The 22,671-nt window shown below is 39.9% G+C and overlaps 1 protein-coding gene across 1 annotated transcript; it reads left to right on the top strand.

Moving 5' to 3' along the window:
• Window positions 1–7,310: 7,310 nt before the first annotated feature.
• Window positions 7,311–18,886, top strand: LOC145442891 (uncharacterized). Its single transcript, XM_080320929.1, has 5 exons — window positions 7,311–8,201; window positions 10,341–10,430; window positions 10,487–10,562; window positions 10,887–14,296; window positions 14,509–18,886. Exons 1-4 carry the CDS (start codon window positions 8,138–8,140, stop codon window positions 11,380–11,382), a joined length of 726 nt encoding a protein of 241 aa, XP_080177055.1. The 5' UTR covers window positions 7,311–8,137; the 3' UTR covers window positions 11,383–14,296; window positions 14,509–18,886.
• The last annotated feature ends 3,785 nt before the right edge of the window (window positions 18,887–22,671 follow it).

Raw genomic sequence — 22,671 nt, 5'->3', positions numbered from 1 at the left:
AAGGCACAAGAAACTATCGATTGCTCACATCCCCCACGAAGAAAATATTAAGACCTGACGCGAGGACGTTCATGCACTTCCAAAACCCAACCATCACTTGCTACTTCGATATACCAGCACTCCAGCAGTTCAACCGCCCATAACTAATCCTACGAATGACGTTGATTCCAATTTCCCGGCTAGAACGTCATCAACTAGTGCACTGTTTACTAATCTAAGGCTACTGTAACATATCCCGTCGCGCTGTGTAGCCCAAAAGAATGTAAAATGACAAGTGCGAGGGGTCATTGTTGCTTCACGCCACTGTTACGCAGCGGCAGCCCTTTTGGTCCCAAAAGACCACAACAAACAACCTCAACCTGCTAGTGCGACAGTAGTTTTCGGGGATATTACTCTCGCAACTGGGATATTAGACATCGAAACCAAGGTGAATTTGTGTATTTTCGTTGTCTGCTGGTCGTTTTATCTCAGATCACCCCGGACTACAAAAGCGCCGAATTGTACAGCTCGCATTCCAATATATCATTTTTCAGTCGGTGAGGACAGGACGCCTTCGAACCTCAACCTAAAGGCTTCTTGTGAGGATTGTACCCTGTTGAAGCAGGATATGGAGCTAGTAAGATTCAATATTGCCGATAGCGATAGGTCCCCAACTTCCCGCATAGACACGGTAACAGCATACAGCACCCACTACGAAATATAGTCACCCATCTTACAATTTCAGCTAAAACCTTCAATGCCAGTGTCGGGAGAAAGATGAAGGAATTGCGCGGTTATTATTATTATTACAAGTTTATAGTGACACTTGTCTGCTATCAGGGTATATTGTGTGCCAAGGACTAGCGCAAATAAATTGTGCGGTTGAAATCGCTGGTAATGTGAAATCATTGTGAAATTAATTGTAGCTTTTTAACGATTCAAATACACAATGAGAACCATGCAAGATATCCAAATGCCATTAATAGCAGATTTTACAAAATTTATGATCAATTTGGTAGTTGAATTTAAACTGTAATAACACGGAACAGATGGAGAAGGTGATAGGAATTCTTAGCGGGGCTCAGATTCAAGTTTGGAAAGAGAAGCACATTCCTCAGGATGCAAATGAACCGATGATACAATTTTAGTATCATTTAGTAGTTTTTTAGTCTTTGAGCTCTAACCGTGTGACCAATAATCTTAAGATATCTCAGGAAATCCTCCTATCCTCTTCCGTCTATCTGCACTCAAGTGTGCTGATGGAATCCAGTACCAGTCTCGGATTGTAAAAAAGTCGACAGCTTGCATGAATGGGACAGGAGTAGTGTATTAGATCGGTTGGGACCTGGCAGGGGTCTTGTGGGCGGGGTTGTGATGTGCTGCGAAACCGGCTATAGGCTGTGGTGTGGATGTACCTGGATAGGTATAGGCGGGGTGGTGATGTTACCCTTCCAGATATAGGCTGTGATGGTGACCTTCCATGGATTAATTCTTATGGGCGGGGTGGTGAACTAACGTTTCAGTTATAGGGTTGCCATCGACATGGACCCAAAAATAAGGACCAGCGAAAAATAAGATTAGCATTAAAAAGCATTTTTGTACATACTTTGTATTTATACGACCGTGGCATATCACATTCTACACTTATTGCCAGAAACAATCTGCTCCAGCAACTCCTTGTTATTAGAAAGTGCTTCATGGATCTCAAAACAGCTCAGGCCTAGGTTTACCTTGCTTTGAACAATTGCGATTTACAATCGTTGGTGAGGAATGATTGCTATGGTCATTTACACCAGGCCGATGTTGTTCATTATTTTCCGTATAACTGCCGACTTATAGGACGGCCCACCTCTAGGCTTTTTTTAAGACACCGGTTTCGCGGATGAGATGGCGAGGAGGAGCCTAGGTAAACCTCCAACACTTAGGTATCGGAATTCTGAAGTCGACCTAGGTCGGACTCGACCCCGCACCCATTGGTGTTGCAGCCGCGGATTATACCACTGCGCTATCTCGCCACCCAATGATTGCTGGTGTTTGACAGTATGGAATGCCCATCAGGTACCCTCGTCAGCAGCTGCCTCAGTGCCTTGTAGTCTGTGGTCAGTGGTGCTGATCGACACGTGAAAAATTATTCATCGAATTAATCCTTATTATACACTTCTTATGTTTTTGGGTATCAATATGAGTTGCAATAGCGTACCTTCCTATGGCCTCCCGGTGAATGTCAAAAATACAGATATTTGTTTTGTTTGTTTTTGAGTATTCATGGTGTTTGTCGACTACTATGGTCATTTACACCAGGCCGATATTTTTCTTATTTTCCGTAACTGCCGACTTATAGATATTTCAATGTGCGAAACCAGAGATGGAAGCGGGCTGGGTGAGCCGGACCCGAACCCGACAAGTTCAGCCCGAACCCGGCCCGAACCCGACGGTTGAGTTTTGAGCCCGTTTCGGCCCGAAACCAAGTTCAAATAGCAATTTTCAACTGTTGCGAGCAAATAAGCTGATATACGATTCAAATTTCGAGCTTTTCAACACTTTCAATGCACTCACTTTGTTTTCTTTCGATAGCAATCTTGCATATGGCAAGAGAGCTTAATATATCCGAATGAGAATACGCTGAAAACAGCCCCACTGTTAACTTAGCTCCACCAAACCTTTTTGCAAAATGTGAACGGTATTACATGGTTCAATACCAAACTAAATTAAAGAAATAAAGGAATGAAATTGGCCAAGATGAGAAAAAATAGTGTGTTCAAAATACAAATCAACTGTCATCAATACAAAGGGCGTTGCATTCACACGTCGTACGAAGAATTGATTATTTCAATAGCCTCAACAGTTACTGGAGACAGTCGGGTTCGTCTCTGCGACAAGGTCAGATCGCACGATGAAAAATCTCTTTCGGATTGCGTACTTGAGCACTGGGCTGCAAACATCTTTCTAGCCACCCTGGAGAGCGTTGGAAAGTCCCGTTCATGGTTTCTCCAGAAGTCCAGCGGATTGGGGTGCGATGATGCATTTTGGTATTCCTTGTACCGTTGAAGTTCCTGAAGTAAGTTTCGCTTGATACTGTCAGACGAAGCGAGGCTTGGAGCAGAATGTCTGTCAAGACCGTCGCGAAATTGGGAGAATGGATTATCAAGTTCGATTGGTCGCATTTCTCTTGCTTCTGATCGAACATAGTCTTGATTTCCTGGGCTATTGTCGGCAACCCTTTCCATGTGTTCAATTACCCATTTATCAATGTCCGAGAGCAATCTTATCTTGAATGAGACCTCTTCATTACTAATAAGTGGCAGAAATTCAAATCGTTTGCAATTTGGATCGAGAAAGGTAGCTAGCCAGTGATGGGCCTTCAGCGAAGATTTAAAATATACTGTGTCCAAAAGTTGTCTAAGTTCTGTCTTCATGGCCTTGATAACGGGATGGTCATTCTGGCCAGGTTTTGCAAGTTCAAACTCCTTATAATACGCTAGCACGGCGTAGCCTATCGTTGGTTTGGAATTAAATTGCATAACATCAAATATATCGCCGAGGTTTCATGAATTGTAAAATTTCCGCGTTCATTCTTCGATTAACAGATGCTATGAGCTGCATGCACCAGCGTATGGGAGGGGTATGCGACGGATGCGGCCGCATCCCCAAATGTTTGGAATTTTTTGCAAATTGATTATTTTAGTTTCACTATAACTTCAAAAGAATACTCTAATCTGCTTCCTTACTATATCACATTAGCATTGACAGAAAATTGTACAATATAAGTGTAGTAGGTATATATTTATAGTAACAGGTATATTTTTTCAAGGCAATATACATTCATTGCAGTATATGTTATTAATTTGAGGACTCTTCGTATGCCCTTTATGGAGTTAACGGCACCATGACAAGCGTATGAACCGAGTATCAAAATTTCCATTATCCACATATTTTGATTGAGGTTTCAGCATTTTATGACCGTATCCGCATATCCGCTATGTAATTTGATGGACATTGGGCAATCTTCCCCCAGATTAGCTTGGAACTCGCATAGTTGGCTTTCCCAGATCTTCAGAAATGGTTTCCACATATTATGATCTTGGTTTCAGCATATTATGACCGTATCACTGTCCGCTATGTCATCGATGGAGATTGGCCAATCTTCTGTCAAATTAGCCTGGAACGCGCATGGTTGGCCTTTCCTCTCTTTAGAAATGTTTTCCACATATTCATGATCCAGGTTTCTGCATACCGGATATTATGACCGTATCACTGTCCGCTATGTCACCGATGGACATTGGGCAATCTTCTGTCAAATTAGCCTGGAACGTGCATGGTTGGCCTTTCCTCTCCTTAGAAATGTTTTCTACATATTTATGATCCTGGTTTCAGCATATTATGACCGTATCACTGTCCACTATGTCACCGATGGACATTCGGCAATCCTCCATCAGATTAGCCCGGAACTCGAATGGATGGCGTTCCCCTCTTCAGACATCTTTTCCACTAACTTAGATCTTAGTTTCAGCATATTATGGCCGTCGATGGACCATATGTACCAAATTCTTCATCTTCTTATGGCCGTAAAGTCGATATTTTACGCTTCTTCTATGGCATAAGATCAGTGGTGGCTTTTGGGGTGGGCGAGGTGGGCGGTCGCCCAGGGCCCCCCCTCCTCGGTTTACGCGCTTTTTTCCAACTATTTCTCCGGTTTACGCGCTTTTTTTTTCCAACTATTTCTCCGGTTTACGCGCTTTTTTCAACTATTACCATTTTCTGAATAACTGGAAATCCTTGTATCCATAAAGAATATGGTACAGTACCGTAAAAAGAGGTCAATCATAATCATATTTTTAGTTATCATTTTTCGAATAACGGTGAAAATCCATGCACCCATGTAGAATATGGTATCGTAAACAGTTGTCGATCATCTAATTTCTGTGCGCGGTAAAAGAGCATACTTTGATTTTATGACGGGGGCTCCTACATTTAAGCGATTTTGGTTATCATTTTGCAAATAACTGAAAATACATGCAGGCCTACCCATATAGAATATGGTACTGTAAACAGTTGTCGATCATTAAATTTCTGCACACGTTGTACGAGCATACTTCGATTTATGAGGGGGGCCCTCCTACATTTACGCAATTTTTGGTTATCATTTTGCGAATAACCGTGAATATATATGTACCCATGTAGAATATGGTACCGTACCGTAAACAGTTGTCGATCATTAAATCTTGCACGCGTTGTACGAGCTTACTTCGATTTATGAGGGGGGGCCCTCCTGCATTTATGCAATTTTTAGTTATCATTTTGCGAATAACCCTGAAAATATATGTACCCATGTAGAATATGGTCCTGTAAACAGTTGTCGATCATCAAACTCTGCACACGTTGTACGAGCATACCTCGATTTTATGAGGGGGGCCCTCCTAGATTTACGCAATTGATAGTTATCATTTTACGAATAACCATGGAAATATATGTACCCATGTAGAATATGATGCTGTAAACTGTTGTCGATCATCAAATTTCTGTGCGCGGTAAAAGAGCATACTTTGATTTTATGAAGGGGGCGCTTTCCTCGATTTTATAAGGGGGTCCCTCCTACATTTACGCAATTTTTGGTTATCATTTTGCAAATAACTGAAAATACATGCAGACCTACCCATGTAAAATTTGGTACTGTAAACAGTTGTCGATCATTAAATTCTGCACGCGTTGCACAAGCTTACCTCGATTTTATGAGGGGGGCCCCCTCCTACATTTACGCAATTTATAGTTATCATATTGCGAATAACCATGGATATCCATTAGGGTGGTTCAAAAATAACCCTTTTTCCTGAATCTTGCTGGTTACTTGATTAAATCGTTAGGTTGCCTTAAAAAACGACGCACACCAAATTTGAATTCATTCCAACCAATATTCGCAGATTTCGTAGAGTTTGAAAATTTTGAATTTGCCTGAAAATGCAAAAAAAAATTTTTTTCAAATTTTCCTTCCAACCTTATGAAATTGTTGCGCTGTCTTCAAAAACGATGGAAAACAAATTTGACTCAATTCCAAGCTGCAGAAGCGGAGTTATTCAAGTTTTTGGGTGATAATTCTGGGATAATCCACCAATCAAGGATAATCCCAGAATTATCAAAGAAAAACTGAAATAACTCCACTTCTACAGCTTGGAATTGAGTCAAATTTGTTTTGCATCGTTTTTGAAGACAGCGCAACAATTTCATGGGGTTGGCAGAAAAATTGGAAAATTTTTTTTTTGCATTTTCATACAAATACAAAATTTTCAAACTCGACGAAATCCGCGAATATTGGTTGGAATGAATTCAAATTTGGTGTGCGTCGTTTTTTAAGGCAACCTAACGATTTAATCAAGTAACCAGCAAGATTCAGGAAAGAAGGTTATTTTTGAACCGCCCTAATATCCATGCACCAATGTGGAATATGTTGTCGTAAAGAGGGGCTGGTGATCAAATATTTGCACCGATTGGAAGTGCATGCTTTGTTTTGGGTAGGCCTACCGCACTCTATTCATTTTGTAATTAGATGAAAATCTTCTAAATGCTCTTGAAGGCGACCCGGTTTATTAACATGCTTTGAGTTTCCCGCCCAGAATCCTTGCAGACTTTGGTATCGCACTATTCACTCACCAAGTATTCACATAATTTTGAAGACCCGGCTGCTACTCCTTTTCTTCTAATTTTTATTTAGGAGAGATTTGTGCGAGAGACGCGATCGCATCCGCTAACGTAGAATTTTGTCGTGAATGATATCACGTTCATGATATTTTTAAATAATATTCTACACCTTTTTCTCAGTGCTATAAAATTACAATAACATTAAAACTACTACAGTGCATACAGTAAGTATATATTTTCAGTGACTGGTGCATGCATCTCATTCATTTTCAGTAATAGGCTCCATGTCAGTAGCCCTAAAACAAATTAATGGTTCATTTCAGTTTTTAGATTTGACAAGTGATTTTGAAATATATCCGAGTAGCCTACATCACAATTTCAAGTTTTTAAGTTCAATATCCAGCTTTTCAAGTTGGCGCATGATAAAAAACAAGCTTTTCCGGCTCATTCAATCGTAATATTGATAGAATTTTTGGTAGGTCTGTACATAGCTATCTTGTAGAAGTTGATCTAATATATCATTCAAGTTACAATTTAGCTTTTTTGTGTACGGCACTCAAGTTTGAAGTCATTTCTAATGAAAATCATTGGAGTATCCCTCATGTTTCTGTCAAATCAAAAATTGTCATCTCTAGTGATGATATGGAAGCTATTTGCTGAATAAATTGAATATATAATTTCAAAGTTGTGACAGCAATGTAGCCTAAATTGTTGGCAGAAGTTGGAGATTTGGATAATGTTTAGTTCCTCTTGAAACTGGCGTTCGCAATCTTTGTGTGGACAGTGTTGCGCTAACAATATTTGAATTTGACGCTGTGTATGACTTGATTTTGAAAATTATTATGAGCCTGGTTCTGACCCCTCATCTCATTTAATTGTCAGGTTCAAGAGCTTCTTCTATTCTATCTTCAGACATTTAGACGAGGTGGTCTGGCTAACCTGTTTTATGACCGGTACCATTGCAAGAATTCAATGTAAAATTTACCATAAACATGAAACTATGTCTTGGTTAGGTCACTTCTGGGACAAATGGTGATTTGTAATATACCGGTATTTGTTCTTTTCTGTGGGTACTTTTGCTGTGTTAGCTATTACGAATAAATAATTTTTCTTTCTCTGTAGAAATATAGTCCATGAGTTGAGTGATCCGGTAATAATTCTTGATGACCATAAACTCCTCTTGGTAAGAGTCATCTTGTCATAGAAGGGAAGTCATTGTTGTTTGTTGTTGTTTTGAGTATTCATGAATCATGTTGTCTCGACTGCTTTGGTAAGTTTACACAATGATATATATACAATGATTGGAAACTCCAGTGAGCTCTGCGTTTGAGCGCGTCGCGAGTCATGCTTCACTACAGGAATGAAATCGATGTAAACAAACGGTTCGCCAGCAATCTTTCTTCTGGAACTGGCGTTAATGTAGTGAAAAGTTTTTTAACGAGACCTATTTTGCACGTGAAATGTGTGCATACTGTACAGGTTTTGGCCAATACCAGTAGCATGGCTTAATATTCAGACGAAACTGATGTACCAGTGTGCCTACGTGATGAACACTATGATCGGAGGTGGTCTCGCAGTATCAAATAAAGGTGGATACTTCATAGTACGAGCTAGAGTTGGGATCAGGTCACTATCTTCAAGTCATTGCAAATTTTTAATCAAGTCACGAAGTCATTTCTAATTTTTTCAAGTCAATTCAGGCAGGTTCTAAAACTGACTCTGAAGTCAGGCCTTCTGAAGTTGTGAAAGTAGGCAAAACCTACTTGAGGATATCGCAAAAAGCATCACGTTTTTGAAGTAATAATAGTCATTATTCCTTTGTTACGGAGATTCATCTTGTGATCCGAATGCTCATATATACAATTGAATAAAAATAAAAATATTTTTGTTTGATACATATCAGGAGTAATCGTCAGCAGCTTGTAGATACAGTATACAATTGACTAACAGATGTATACAAAGTAAAGTCTAACTCATTTCTTCATACTACTCGAGTACTTTTCAGACCGTTCATTTTCTGCTTCAACAAGTAGATTTCAATATCCAATTGACTAAGAAACGTCTGCAAAACCTGGTCTTAACCTACTTTTTCAAACTACGGTACAATTTACCATGATATGATGGTATATCTTATAAGTGTATGTGTGCGCAAGAGCGACCCACAATAGGTAGAAAGTTCCTGCCACTGTCCATGTCAGGTTTGATAGACTTGTGCACAGCCAATGATCTATAAATGATTGTTCACAGCATATACTTTGTATAGTCATTAAATTGTGATGTTGTCCATGTCCAGTCCAGTTTGTCAACTCTTACAGTCATAGTTGACTTGCAAGATGGTGACTTCCAAGAATGGGACGGGATAGAGACTATCCAACAATCCCCTTCACTCAACAAATCTCCATCTCCACATCACCATCTATGCCCTCAACGGTCGAGGTGATCATGGAAGAAGTTGATCGAATCCGAGCATCATAACAATGTGTCATCGCATGGGTATTACAGAAACAGGATTTTGAACAGCTTAAATACCTCACCTCTTCATGGACTCCTAAATGCTCTGATACTAGTCGTGTCTAAATTTCAATGAGGATACCAACACCATAATATCATTGAAAATTTTATACAGGGTATGGATATTTCATTTACTATAACACTTAAAAACTGCATAAACAACTTTTGTTATCATGTCAGACTTGTTGTCATCTAAATTCAGAATAACAAGAACCAAAATCCTAGTCAACGGAAAGCATTTAAGTCAAGTGAATATGTAGCAAAAAGGGATTTTCTTGTTTATGCAAATTACAATATCAGATATACCTATGTTTAAGCCAGGGCCGGCCAACCCGTGGCCCGCGGGCCACATAGGTTTTGAGTGGCCCGCGAGGTAATTTCCGAAATTTCTAATATAATGGATTGCACAGATTTTAAGCTTGCAAGGCCAACCAAAATTTGATTAGTCTGGCCGCAATACTTGAGATGTGATGACTAGAATATCAGTTCCGACGCATTGACAGATCCATCAGTCATTCACATATTGGTATATCTTCGTACACTACAATAAAGCAGAATAATTTGCGATAGATTTATCAAAGGTAAAAATTTCTACAAGCTTAGCGCAATATGTTGCCACTCGATTTCTTGTTTTTAATATTGTTGCCCTTTTGTGAAAATGGAAGAACACCTAATGTATCAGCTTGAGTCTAACTATATTTGCGATTACGAGACAAAGTGTCGTTCAACATATGCGACCTTGCGTTTGCGCTCGCAGTAAGACCGTCGACCATGTAACCTAGGCAGGACATGATTGGCGCATGTTGGTCACAGCTTTCGATATCGATATGTCCATGCGCCGAATAGCCCAGTCCTTGCAAACTTAGCCCAGCGATATACAACAGGCCCGCAATACAGTCAAGTGACAATATTATTGATCTACGAACTTCAAAAAATTTTCGCGCTTGGCGCGGTTAGTGGCCTGCACAAAAGTTCGTCAATCAAATGTGGCCCTTAGGCCAAAAAGGTTGGCCAGCCCTGGTTTAAGCCATTCGATAAATGTACTGTCTGCATCTATTTTTGTTGTAATTTGTGAAACTGTGCTGTGCTATTATGAACAATCGAATAACTGTGCCTAGTAGTTGATAACGTCAATGTTTCTTGTCACATAACAAAAATATATATTCTCAAATGTTATTTTTTCGAGCTTTCTTATCCTCTCTTAATGACAATAACAGGACAGCAGTTGGATGGTAGAGCAGCGATCTCACATGACGTTGAACATCGGAGGGCATTCAAGCATCAAGTACCATGGCATTTGAACACTAGTATGTTTCAAGCCTCTTTAGAAATCAATTATTCTTTGAAAATTACCATTTCGCAGGTGCGGCCAGATTTCCTGATCAGGATAAAAATGATTCCAATAACGGATCAAGACTCAATCTCTTGGTGATAATGAGGTAGTCTGCTCGATGGTTGGCAAAAATGTCCGTATCAAATTTATCATTGTTGTTGTTTTCTTGTCTCTTTGATAAGCTTCCCTGCTCACGAATTTCATTGCTGTTTCTGCGGCATAAGAATATCTCCAGTTTTGCAGTAGCGGCATATCTTTTTCCAGCTAGTACAAGTGAAGCAATATTATCTGGAATGCAATATGGCTTTAAATGGCAGTTGTAGCTGAACTTGGTTGTCATATTCACAAGGCACACGAAATTATCCACAGGTTGCATTGTAGTGTCCATCTCTTCACCTCTCGTACTCGAATAATATGTATTTTCTTTCAGCAAGACTATTTTTCTCTGCATCAATCGATCCAATGAGTATCAATCCAATCCGGCACCATTCGTCAAAGTATTATTCATTTTGACTACAATCTTTGGAAATATCTCAATGTCTGAAGCAAAGTGGAACATGACATGGTTGCTTCTCATGGACGGCCGGCCTGGCGTGCCGAAATCCCACAAGATAATGATTTGCACTTTTATTAAGATCCCTGAATCCTTTTCAATTTCCTCGCGGCTTTGGGTTGCTTTGCGGCTGTTTCAATACACGAACAATCTTTTCTTGAAAGTTAGAATGGACTATAATTTTGTTAACGATCCTGTAAAAAATTTATGCATTAGACATTTACAGAATGGGAATTTGTTATGTCACAGTTTTGCCAGTCAACTACAATTGAAATCAAGTTATTTATTCAATCCGTCAAGTATTTTCCGTACTGCCGCATATGCAATATATATGAGCAATGTGCATATTCAAGAGAGATTTTGCATTGGATGATTGTGGAGTTACATTGCTGGAAAAATAACCTGGGTAGCAGCACATACAATGCAAGTTGATGCTCATGCTCAGGTCATAAAGCGTGATGCAAATGGCGAAAAGTTATGAAGGTTATACATAAAAAACCATAGACGTACACACTATACAATGACGAAGGTTACAAAATCATTTCCTAACCTTTCAATGAATAAGACACCATAGAATGTTGCTCGCAAATGCATAAATCATCTATTTTGTACAATCCTTCCAGCTATCAGTCTTAACGAGTACTCCATGTTAATTTTCAAGGTTTACAGGCAATTCATGGGGAACACCTCACAACAGGTAGTTCATATCAAAGAAGTGCCAAAACGTTTACCAGGTATATTTTGAATAAATGGGCATTGGTAGATGTTTTCGGACACCCCGGTGTGAAATATTCAACTATTGAGAGAAGTACGACATATCACGCCAGGTCGATGTGAACAATACTAACTATGGAGTGATTATCCTAAATGTCATTCTAGTGCAGTGGTTCCCAACCTTTTTCGACTCATCGCCCACTTTTCAAGCTCAACGCCGATCATCGCCCCCCAAATTTTGTGAACCGAAAAACCGGTATACAAACAGTAATCACCGGCGGGTTGACTAAAAAAAAAAAAAGGTCAACTTTTCCGTTCCATGTCGAATTTTCCACTTTTGCAACTGAATTTTCGTGGGATGACTAAAAATAAAAAAAAAGGTTATTTCTCTGACTTGACTCCAACATAGCCGTTTTAACTCGTCATTGCCCTCCTATCGCCCCCTTCGCTATTTCCCCCCCCATCGCCTCCTTTGTCCATTTTCGCCCCCCCTAGACCGCCAAATCGCCCACGTTGGGAACCACTGTTCTAGTGCATTGTTTTGCCGATGGTATATTCTTTGGAACAATGCCGATTCTCATCATTGATGTGGATTCAACGGACTGATCAAGTAAAAAGTTATATATGTTAGCATTTTAGCAATCTGTACAATGATAGTTTTCGGTTAGTTCCGATTTTATATTATGAAGGTACAATCGCTATATTGGTACAATAGTTGCCAGAACTCGGCCCTTGGTGAATTCGGCCTCACAATATTACAATATATACTATCTAAAACAACTTAGTTGCTCACACAATTATCGTAATCAACCCTTCTCTTTTAAAAAATCAGGTGACGTAAATGCTGCCAGAAAAATTTCAAATCCTCTTTCAACAATCCTTCCAGGTTCTGCACATCTATATTGACGCTCACCCACAGTATCTATAAATTCTTTAGGCTGTGTCGTACATGCATGGTTGCAACTGATGCTAAAATGCCTCGCAGCTAGTCTGTACTTTGATAAATGTGCATTGTTAAAAGTTGTATTACATCCTATTATGCAGCACTGCCTCACTATGCTCAAGAAACCAACAAAAACTAAACCGATTGGGGAAAATCAGTGAATTAGTATGCCAGCAAGGCCGATCGCAGCACCCCACCACAGTCGACATACGCAATCCCGTTTCTGTACTCAAGCATATCCCGCGACGGACTGATTTCGCCGGGAAACTATCTTATAGCGTTAAGGGGCGTGGCAGTTTCCAATCATTGTATATATATCATTGGTTTACACCAGGCCAATATCATTTTGTACCCGTATGATAGTTTCCATATAGTTGTTCTTTTTTACTTTTGGTGTCATATTTCCTATCATAATTTTGATTTCTGCTTTTTTGAAATACTAAATGCATCAATTCAATTGTCCGGTCATAGTAGTTTCTTCATTCATTGGAAGTTTCAATTCTATGTACGTGTTCTATCAAATTCATGGTTTGGTCACCTTGGTGATCGATTAGCTCTAGGTCTTGTTCAGGGTTGTAATTGAGTCAAATGCCAATCCTATTTTTATATTTTGATCTGAGCCAAGTCGAGTCACCAGAATATCACGACTTGAGTCATTGCAATCCTGTCATCGTTTCCTTGAAATAGTTTTATACAGCAAAAACATTCCATAAATTTGAATGGAGTATATTTTTACCATGCAATATATGTAATAGTTGTATTGAGAGGGGGGTCTGGGGGGCGGAGCCCCCCAGAAGCTGTGTTTCTAGATATATGGGGGGCCTCCTGGAAGTTTCGCCCAGGGCCCCCCCAATCCTAAGGCCACCACTGCATAAGATATTCATATTTCTAAATCATACAAACTGTTATGAGATAATAATGATTGACACCAGACTTGCAATCTAATTCTTTAATAGAATAACTAATAGATTTGGTCAGCCCAACCCCAACGTACTCATAGAAAATGTTACCGGTATGGTACGTAACCTGCATTTTTCTTTGAAACAATAACTGTACCTACATTTTCTTGCCAAAGCAATAAGTTTAAAAATGTAAAGGACGTTACATTCATGGATTTCCTAAGTATGCAGCTTTCAGGATGCTAAATTTCTTATTGCTCATCAATGATTTTTGGTCATCGCCAAAAATAACACAAGCTGGACGTAGTAGACTCGTCAGTAGTGGTCACTGGGTTGGAACAAAACATTTGAGGTCATAGGTGAACGAACATATTCAGTCTATCAATCCGTATATGAGATGTACACGACTGACAGAGATAATAGTCGCATAAACCAAGCGACAATTTCTGCATATAGTAAAAATGATATCATATCGTTAAATCATATCTTGGAAAAGGCAATCTAATATCACAGGCATTATTACAGCTATGGTTCATCGCACACTAACCCAACAGAATGTATGTTTGGTTTGTTGGCTCATGTCATACCTAGCTCTGCCACTTTATTTATGCCGAATTGCAATGAAAAATGTCATTGTCTTTTGTGTTAGCCGAGGGTGTGTTGGTTGAGGGAGAATAAGAAGTGTTGCGCTGTCGGGAATTTGTTGGATTCAAAATTTATACAGAAAGCAGGTGAGCTGTATATTTCTTTCAATTGGGATTTTGCATGAAATTATGTTAGCTTTGATGATAAGCAGTATCCGAACTAGTTCTTATAATTTTCACCTATCAGGTATACGGTATTCTCCACCATGTAAGTGGAGATCAGTTGCTCGTTAATTTGAGAAATAGTAATTGATAGTTTAACTACTAAAAAGTCGGTAAAGGTTTTGAATTTTACCCAGGTAATACAATGGATAAGCATCAAAAGAGAAAGTTTTCGGACATCAAGCGACATGCAAAAACTGCCGCCATTCGCTATCTGCATGCTGCATCCTACAAAGAACAGCATATAAAGTCTGCCAATTGTTCAATTGAATTTAGTGCTGAAGATGAACTTGAACAAAGAAAGTTAGCATTTACACCCATTTCTCGGCCAATTGGAATGGAACACTCATAGCCGTCAGTACTAATACCCATTGACAATGCACAAGCCCATGGAAACTCCTGCTCACGATATAACTACTGTTGCAGCGATGGTTTTGCAAGTGTCTCTTTTTTCAGTCAGTGCCAGAAACGAGTGTGATAGCAAATCTTGAAACAATTGCAATGTCAAATATTGATCCGGCAATGAGCAATGATTTCGAAACATCTGCTGGCGACGACATTGAGCCTCATCGACAAATTTTACAATGCTACAATCCAAAGAAATAGCCTATGGCGATGAGAAACAGGAGAGTTCAATCCAACTCTTCAAAACGAAATTTCAAGTCTTATTCAAAACTCATCCCTGGTTAACTTGTAACAAAAAGGACAAGACTATGAAACGCTGTCCATGCCTGATATTCAACAAATCAAATGATGGATGCAAGTATTCGCAATGGAGGATGCCTCATAAATTGGTTAATCATGCAAAGTGCAAGACTCATCTTACAGCGATGGAATAATTCTGACTGCGGTTCTGAAAGTGCACTTTCGAAGTTGAAAAGACTAGAAAACATCTCAGATAGACTATGGGTCAAGCACGACTACCAATATGGCGGTATTTTACCTATCGTCAATATTGAGCACATCATTGATGTAGGCCTATTTGGTATGCATCATGGCAGTGGCAGAGACAAATACTTTTTTTGAATTGGTGATACTGACTGCTCATAAATATCCGAGCCTTGAAATAATTTTGGATTTCGCTTCAGTGATGGGTTATCTTTGCTTTGACTGTATTGCAGTTTGTCCTAAATATGGGTAAAGTTCTTCCCAGCGCGTCATTTACACTATTAGGTGCTTTATAACTACTTTTGTCGCTCACCGTCTATTTGGGCAACAAAAAAAAATTCGCATCCCCAAAAGTTTTTTCTCCCATACACCTATGGTAGGGTTCCCATATTTTTGTGAAACAAATTCCGGACACTCTTTAGCGCCCACTAGCGGATTTTAAAATGAGGTGTAACACAATGACCGTAAATATGACGTCACCCTAGCAAAGCATTGCCCATCGACTGTATATACCAGGGGCGGCCAACCTTTTCGGCCAAATGGCCACATGAGATTCACGAACCATTGCGCGGGCCACTTGTAGTTAATAACAGTGTTGCCACTCTAGGTGTCTGGAAAAACACAAGATTGTGTCGTGAAAAAACACTAGATTGGCGAAAAAAACACTAGATTGATGAATTGCAGGAAAAATTTGCCGTTGCCAAGTAATCATGATGAACAAGGTACAAATCCATAGACTATCAGTGTTCCACACATGAATTCGATACATATGTATGATATACTGCATGATTATTCAACGAAAATTAATGAAACGAATTGATATACTGCATGATTATTCAACGAAAATTAATGAAACGAATTCAACAGAGTAAGAAAAAAATCAAATATTGGCGCTTTCGAATTGTACGGCATCATAAAAATTATCTTTCGATTGTACACTATCGCTCAAACATAAATATCTTTTGTGTGGCATCTTGCTCTCTACCGTAGGCCTACATCTTCAACCAAACAATGGGGAGGTGTCCATGTGCATTGTGCAGCATAGCCTACTTCATTTCCATGCATGCAGCGGAATGTGGCAATGCCAAGAGATTCGTCATGAGCTTCCCCAGTAAATGGAATTTCGATTCACCGAATCCATTGGGCACATATAACAATTTTTGCAAAAGTTCTGTTCGAGGGCATTGACTGATAACCTGCAGCTCATAATGCGAATTTGCAAAAGCAGCCCATATTTCCGACAAATCATTAAGTTCATTAAATAACATCACAGAGGGAATGGCACAGCTAGAGGAACGATTGATTTTATTTTTCTTTGTGTTGGCAAGGCTGTTTACGGATTCAATACACTCAAGTACGAAAGTATGCTGTCCTCGGCAAATGAAAATCTTTCCCGAATCTGCAGAGTTAGTTCAACAAGAAACAACAGAGCATTATAGCGAAATCGCTCATTTTTTCCGAGACTTTCGCTCAGAAGTACGGATTTACAGCGCACCCTGTTACGTAATAATTACTTGTTACTGCACCACCACATAGAATTGTTGAAAACAAACATAGCCAGAGGCACCAAATCGCCTTATTAGCGATAAATTTAGGGTATAATTTAGTAGTGTAATGTTAAAGTATTCCTTGTTCGCACAATTGCAGAAAAACACTAGATTAGCAAAATTGTCCGAAAAAAAACACTAGAACACTAGGACGACCGAAAAAACACTAGATCTAGTGTTAAAACACTAGGAGTGGCACCACTGGTTAATAACCATGTGTTAGGTAACGGCGAAAACAATACTTATATTACTACGCGCCAAAATCGATTACAATTGCGTCATGAAAAGTCAGTGTGCAGTGCACTGAGGTCCCAACCGCTGCGAAAATTTCTAAAAGTTTATGAACGTATTCGGTCAATAATAATGTCACTTGCATATATTGCGGGTCGAATCTATATACCGCTAGGCTCATTTGACAAGGACCTGGTTAATCGATTCTTGGGCATATTAATATCGAATATTTCGGGCTTCGGCAAATATGCGTCTAACATTTTGCGCAAAGGGTTTATCGCCAGCGATCTTTTTGCCATTGCAGACTAGAACATGTTGGACGAAACGTTCTCTCATAATTTCGAATATAGTCAGACTCCATTCTGTATATTGGGCGTATTTTTAAATTTTACTCTTCAGGGGGGTACCAATACTAAAACAAAGAAATCGAGTGACAATAAATCGCGAGAAATTCTAAGAAAAATATCAAGTTAAATAAATTGGCCACGAAATATTATACTGTTTGGTCATGGTCATATACGAAGATCTAGGGAAAATATGGCTGGCCCCTAGCTACGTCAATGAGTCGGAACTGATATTTTAGTCATCAGCATTAAACATTCCGTGGTCAGACTAATCAAATTTTTAGTTTGGCTTGCCAGTTCACAATAAATTACCTGGCTAATTAATTTTTTGTGTTATAACTAATTTCGAGAATTAAAGTCGCGGGCCACTCAACAAAACCTTCTCGCGGGCCTATTGGCCCGCGGGCCACGGGTTGGCCGCCCAAGGTATACACTATACAGGAATGGAGTGGAACATAGGTCATGAATTAGGCCATCCGTAATGTGAGCTCTGGTGATTGCTACTTGCTAGGGTCTGAAATAGTATCCTCCACGGGCCGGATGAAATCAGTCAGTCAGTCTGGCCAGTCAGGATCGTGTGTTGACAGCCCTGCTATACTGTTAGGTCGGTGCGGCTATTTGTCTGCGTGTTTTAATCAGGTCTGAAACAACATTTATACTGCCCCCTTCCGCCCAAAAAAGCCCTGATCTTGGGCCCACCATAGGGTAGTCGATGTGACATGTTGGGCACTTACTATAGTATACTTACTATATATATATGCATTTGGCTGTTAAATTTTATGTTTGAATTCTGTCAATAATATTGATTCTTCCATATATTAGGCTACTATAAAATCCACCAGCAGGTTGCACATCCGGTGATTTCCAACCTTTTATGGTCGCGACCTCATTTCCCACTTGAAAATGTTCCGTGGCAAAGCTCAAAACTTGCTAAGCTGATTACTAAAAAAATTGAGCTTGCTCAAACTTACTCACGGCCTACATCGTCGCGATCCCCAGATAAAGGCGAACGACCCCAAGATTTGGAACCACTGTCTGTGACTGAAGCATCCAATCGGCCTGAACCAACTCTGAGAATATACCGTTAGCTTATAATTGCAATTACAATCAGACTTATTTCAGTAAATGATGGTTATTTATATTTATTTTGATTGCATTTTTGGCGAGGGTGGTGTCTGGTGCCCATACTAATATCATTATACGTTGCATTAACTCGCGCGCGGCGCGAAAAACAATTTTGAATAGCATAAATCTGTTTGATAATAATATTGTTTATGTTGATTTCAAGCCTTCAAAATTCCGGACATTTAGGCATAATTCAGAAATTCCTCCCGGACGCAGATTTTTCAGTGAAATTCCGGACATGTCCGGGAAATTCCGGACGTATGGCAACCCTAACCTATGGCTGCATGCGGTCTCTGTGTGGTTCTGAAAGAATGCGCACCAAAGCTTCATAACTTTCGTTGATGGAATATGCTCTATCAATATAGCCTTGCAATCTCCGAGTTGACGAGCCTTTTTTCAACGACACGGGCAGTTGTTCCTGCACACCGGAGGCTTGATTACAATACTTTACCAGAGAAGATGCATTGTTATCGTAATCGAGCAATTCTGACTGTGAAGTGCATACCCGTGACCACATGGTTGAGAAGCAAGTGTGTAGCCTATGTGCCATACAGTCAAGGCGTGCGGACGTTTCGAACATTCCTACCAGTGATAAGCATCGGAGTGGATTCGGAGCGGAGTTTTGACGATTTTGTGACAGTCGGAGCGGAGTCGGAGTTTACTACAGATATTTTTTCGGAGAAGTTTGGAGTATTGCAACTTTTGTCTCCGATATATTTGGATAGCTCTGAGCAGAATACACTATTGATTATGATTACAAACCAAAACACAGACAGTTGACACCTTGTAAAGTTGTAATATGACGGGTAACATGCAAAAATGATTGCCAAGTGCATAAAAATCAGCCATCTGCACTGCAATTATGGACTGGAGAGTAAACAATACTATGAGGCCAACCTTATTATCACATGTACCATGTTGTACCATGTGCACATATGTACCATGTACCATGCTTGCCACTGTTTCGGATACTTGACGAGATTCATCGGAGTATCTCGGAGTCTGGGATTGAGCTCTTCGGAGTCGGAGGGAGTTTTCTTCAGACACTAAAGTTGTCGGAGGGATTCGGAGTCTCAAAAAGCACTATCCGCTCATCACTAATTCCTACTCGAAAGGCAGCGACAACATTTGCACCGTGGTCGGTAGTTGCCGTAATGTTTGAAGCATCAATAGCATATTCAGCCAATATAGTCTGTATAGCCCGTGAAATATTTTCAGCAGTGTGACGTTCAGTCCCAAAATGACGTACCGCCAAAACTTGATGTTTCATTACAAAGGACTTATCAATCCAGAAGACGTCTACTCCTATGTATGACGTATGCTTGTATTCGTCCGTCCACAAGTCCAACGTTACTGCGACGGCTTCGGTTAACTGTGGTTCTACTAAAACCTCTGTTATCCTTTGCCTTATTACTGCAGCTTTTTCCTTGCAATATAACGATATAGTTTTACGTCCATATATCACGTCTGATACATTAAAACGTCCATGCATCGCGGACATGTTCACAAATTGCTGTAATAGCTTGATCAGGCCGTCATTTTCAACTGAATGAAAGGCATGATAGCCACGAACGCAAAACTCCAATTCAGTAGTTTTTATGTCCAGCTTTTCAGATTCGCTTAGTCCAGTGGTTCCCAACCTTTTTCATCTCGTGCCTCCCTTGGCCGAAATTTGAGCCAAAATTCCCCCCTTAGGAGAAATCTGCCCGATGATTAAAAAAGGTCATTTTTTACCGCGCAATCACCTGTTGACCGAAGAATAAGACCGGAGGTACGGAGTGTCTGTTTCTAGCAGGGCTGTAACAATACTTTGTAGACCTTCAAAAACAATGGTCTTGGTCCCAATCAAACAAATTCTTGAAATATTGACTCAACAGACCTCTATACTTCCATTTGTGTTTTCGGCTTATCATGCACCAATCACTGTGAAAAATCAGTATGCATAAATTTGCTGGTCTCGCGATTTTTTTCTCAAGTGTGCGTATGCATTTGGCCAATAATATTGGTATTTTCATATATAGCAGGATTGCACACACTCGAGTCAGCATTGTGATGATTCGACTTGACTCGAGTCATTTTCTCAAAATAGGGAAAAGACTCGACACGACTAGAGACAATCTGTGTATTGACCCAACTTGGAGTCATTGTACATGACTCGAACCAAGCCATATGACTCGTGACTATAAAACGGCCAAGACCGACATTTCATTGTAATTTCGAAGAACAGTAAACTGGCCTTCCTATTGGAATTTTGTCTATTGGTCCTGGTACTTGAGAATGGGACAATAAACTGCTCAAACTGAGGAAAATTAGTATAAATCAAAATCATTCAATATCACAAAACAGAGTTATAATAAGTGAGTTTAACAAGACATTAACTGGAAACTGAGCAGTCAACACAAGGAGTTGGACTCGGACTCGAGTCATAATACCATAACTCGGACTCGACCCTATGCTCGGTGACTTGGACCGTCGGACTTGACTCAATGGTGAATTGAAAATGACTCGACTTGACTCGAGTCAAAACTGAGAAAGTGAAATTGACTTGTGACTCGGAGCCTCGTGACTTGGTTACAGCCCTGATATATACCTTGATATATAACATACACGTGATCAGATTTCCTGCTTGAGCTCATTGAGATTTAGGACATTCATTCGGTTTCGGCAACATTGCACCAAGTTTAACATGCATTTTTGCGATCGAGTAGCTGTTCACTAAAAATAAAGCAAGGCTAGCGATCTCTTTGACTTGAATCAATGACGTTGGAATATTTTGTCACTTTATGAAAATGTTGACATGAAAATATAAGATAAATACTTTCGTTAGAGGCCTTGTTGTGATAGATTCGGCACGACATTTGCTCGCGTAGAATATATTTGATTGAGAGGCCGTCGCTGGCCTACAAAATCGTCATGCGAACTGCAGCACACATCTGAACTAGTTCAAAAAAAGGGCGAGCTTGTATGGGGGAAAGAGATTTCAAATAGCATTTGAACATACTTCCAGCAAAAAAAAACAGCTATAAGGAGCATACGCTCTGATATAACTGGTTGCCAACAGGACAGTTCGGACATGAACATTTTGGGAAATCCGTTACAATTCTAAAGTGGAATTCCTCCCTAAAAATTGCAAAATTCCCCCCAAGGGGGGAATTCCTCCCCGGTTGGGAACCACTGGCCTTAGTCTAAGCGTTTTATTTGCAAACTGTAACATTAGCTGCTGCTTCTTTTTTCCATGAGGCCCAGGCTTGCAATGTTCGGAATGGCGCTTGATATGGGACGACCCTGTTTTTTGGCAATCGTATTTTAATACTAGTTTGCAAACACCGCATGAAACTATTCCGGTCAAAATTTCCGGTGTGACACCAATTACAGCATTAGTAGGCTGACAACGCCGTGCTACGACTTTCATTGTCCTCCAAAACTCTGATCGACCTGGAGCAGGAGAAAACGTAAACCGTTCTGGATGTCTTTGCAATTCTTTTGATAATTCATGTATCGTCTGCATTATTTACTGTTAGTGTAGCCTACTATATAAAAATACTACCGCTGTCACATAGCCTAATACAATATAAGTTAGTTTCCGTATAGACCTAAAGCAATTCACCATGGACGACAAAATCACTATGGCGCATCTAAAAGCTTTCTTTAATAAATATTACCACCGCCGTAACACATCTATCGATCAATCCTGCTGTGTCACAACGGAAGCCGTCGTCTCATCACCTGCTTCTAGCTGTTCAGTTCAGCATGCCTCATCGAAATTAAAACTAAATTAAAATTGGTAGCAGTGTTGCCAACTCCGGATGGAAGAAAATCGCTAAAACTGGTGTCAAAAATCGCTAGATGTCGCTAAATATTGAGAAAAAAGCGCTAAAAAATAGCGCTAAATCTACATTAATTGCTACAGGTGTTAAATTGAACCATTATTTCAATACATTCTTCTCAGCTATATTTCACTCGTCTGGGGAAAAGTCACTTACCATATTTCTAGTTCATAATACGTAATAGCCATCTCTAAGCAGGACAAAACATGCAGTGCATTTCGATAAAGCAGATCGCTTTGCGCAATGATCGCTATACGTGACCACTGATCAGGTTTGCAGGCATAACCGCTCACTATATAAGCGTGCCTTGCTCGATGCGTCCGTAAATACGTGATGCG

Source organism: Botryllus schlosseri, chromosome 7, assembly GCF_051294905.1.
Source record: "Botryllus schlosseri isolate E-star chromosome 7, Bs_hap1, whole genome shotgun sequence".
Classification (NCBI taxonomy): Eukaryota; Metazoa; Chordata; class Ascidiacea; order Stolidobranchia; family Styelidae; genus Botryllus; species Botryllus schlosseri.
Note: the sequence above shows the minus strand (reverse complement) of the source record. Positions and strands in the feature narration are given on the sequence as shown.

Coding starts and splice junctions, on each gene's coding strand:
- LOC145442891 (XM_080320929.1), top strand. CDS start 8,138: ATGTACCAGTGTGCCTACGTGATGAACACTATGATCGGAGGTGGTCTC. Junction 8,202..10,340: donor TCTCGCAGTATCAAATAAAG/GTGGATACTTCA, acceptor TGACAATAACAG/GACAGCAGTTGGATGGTAGA. Junction 10,431..10,486: donor ACCATGGCATTTGAACACTA/GTATGTTTCAAG, acceptor ACCATTTCGCAG/GTGCGGCCAGATTTCCTGAT.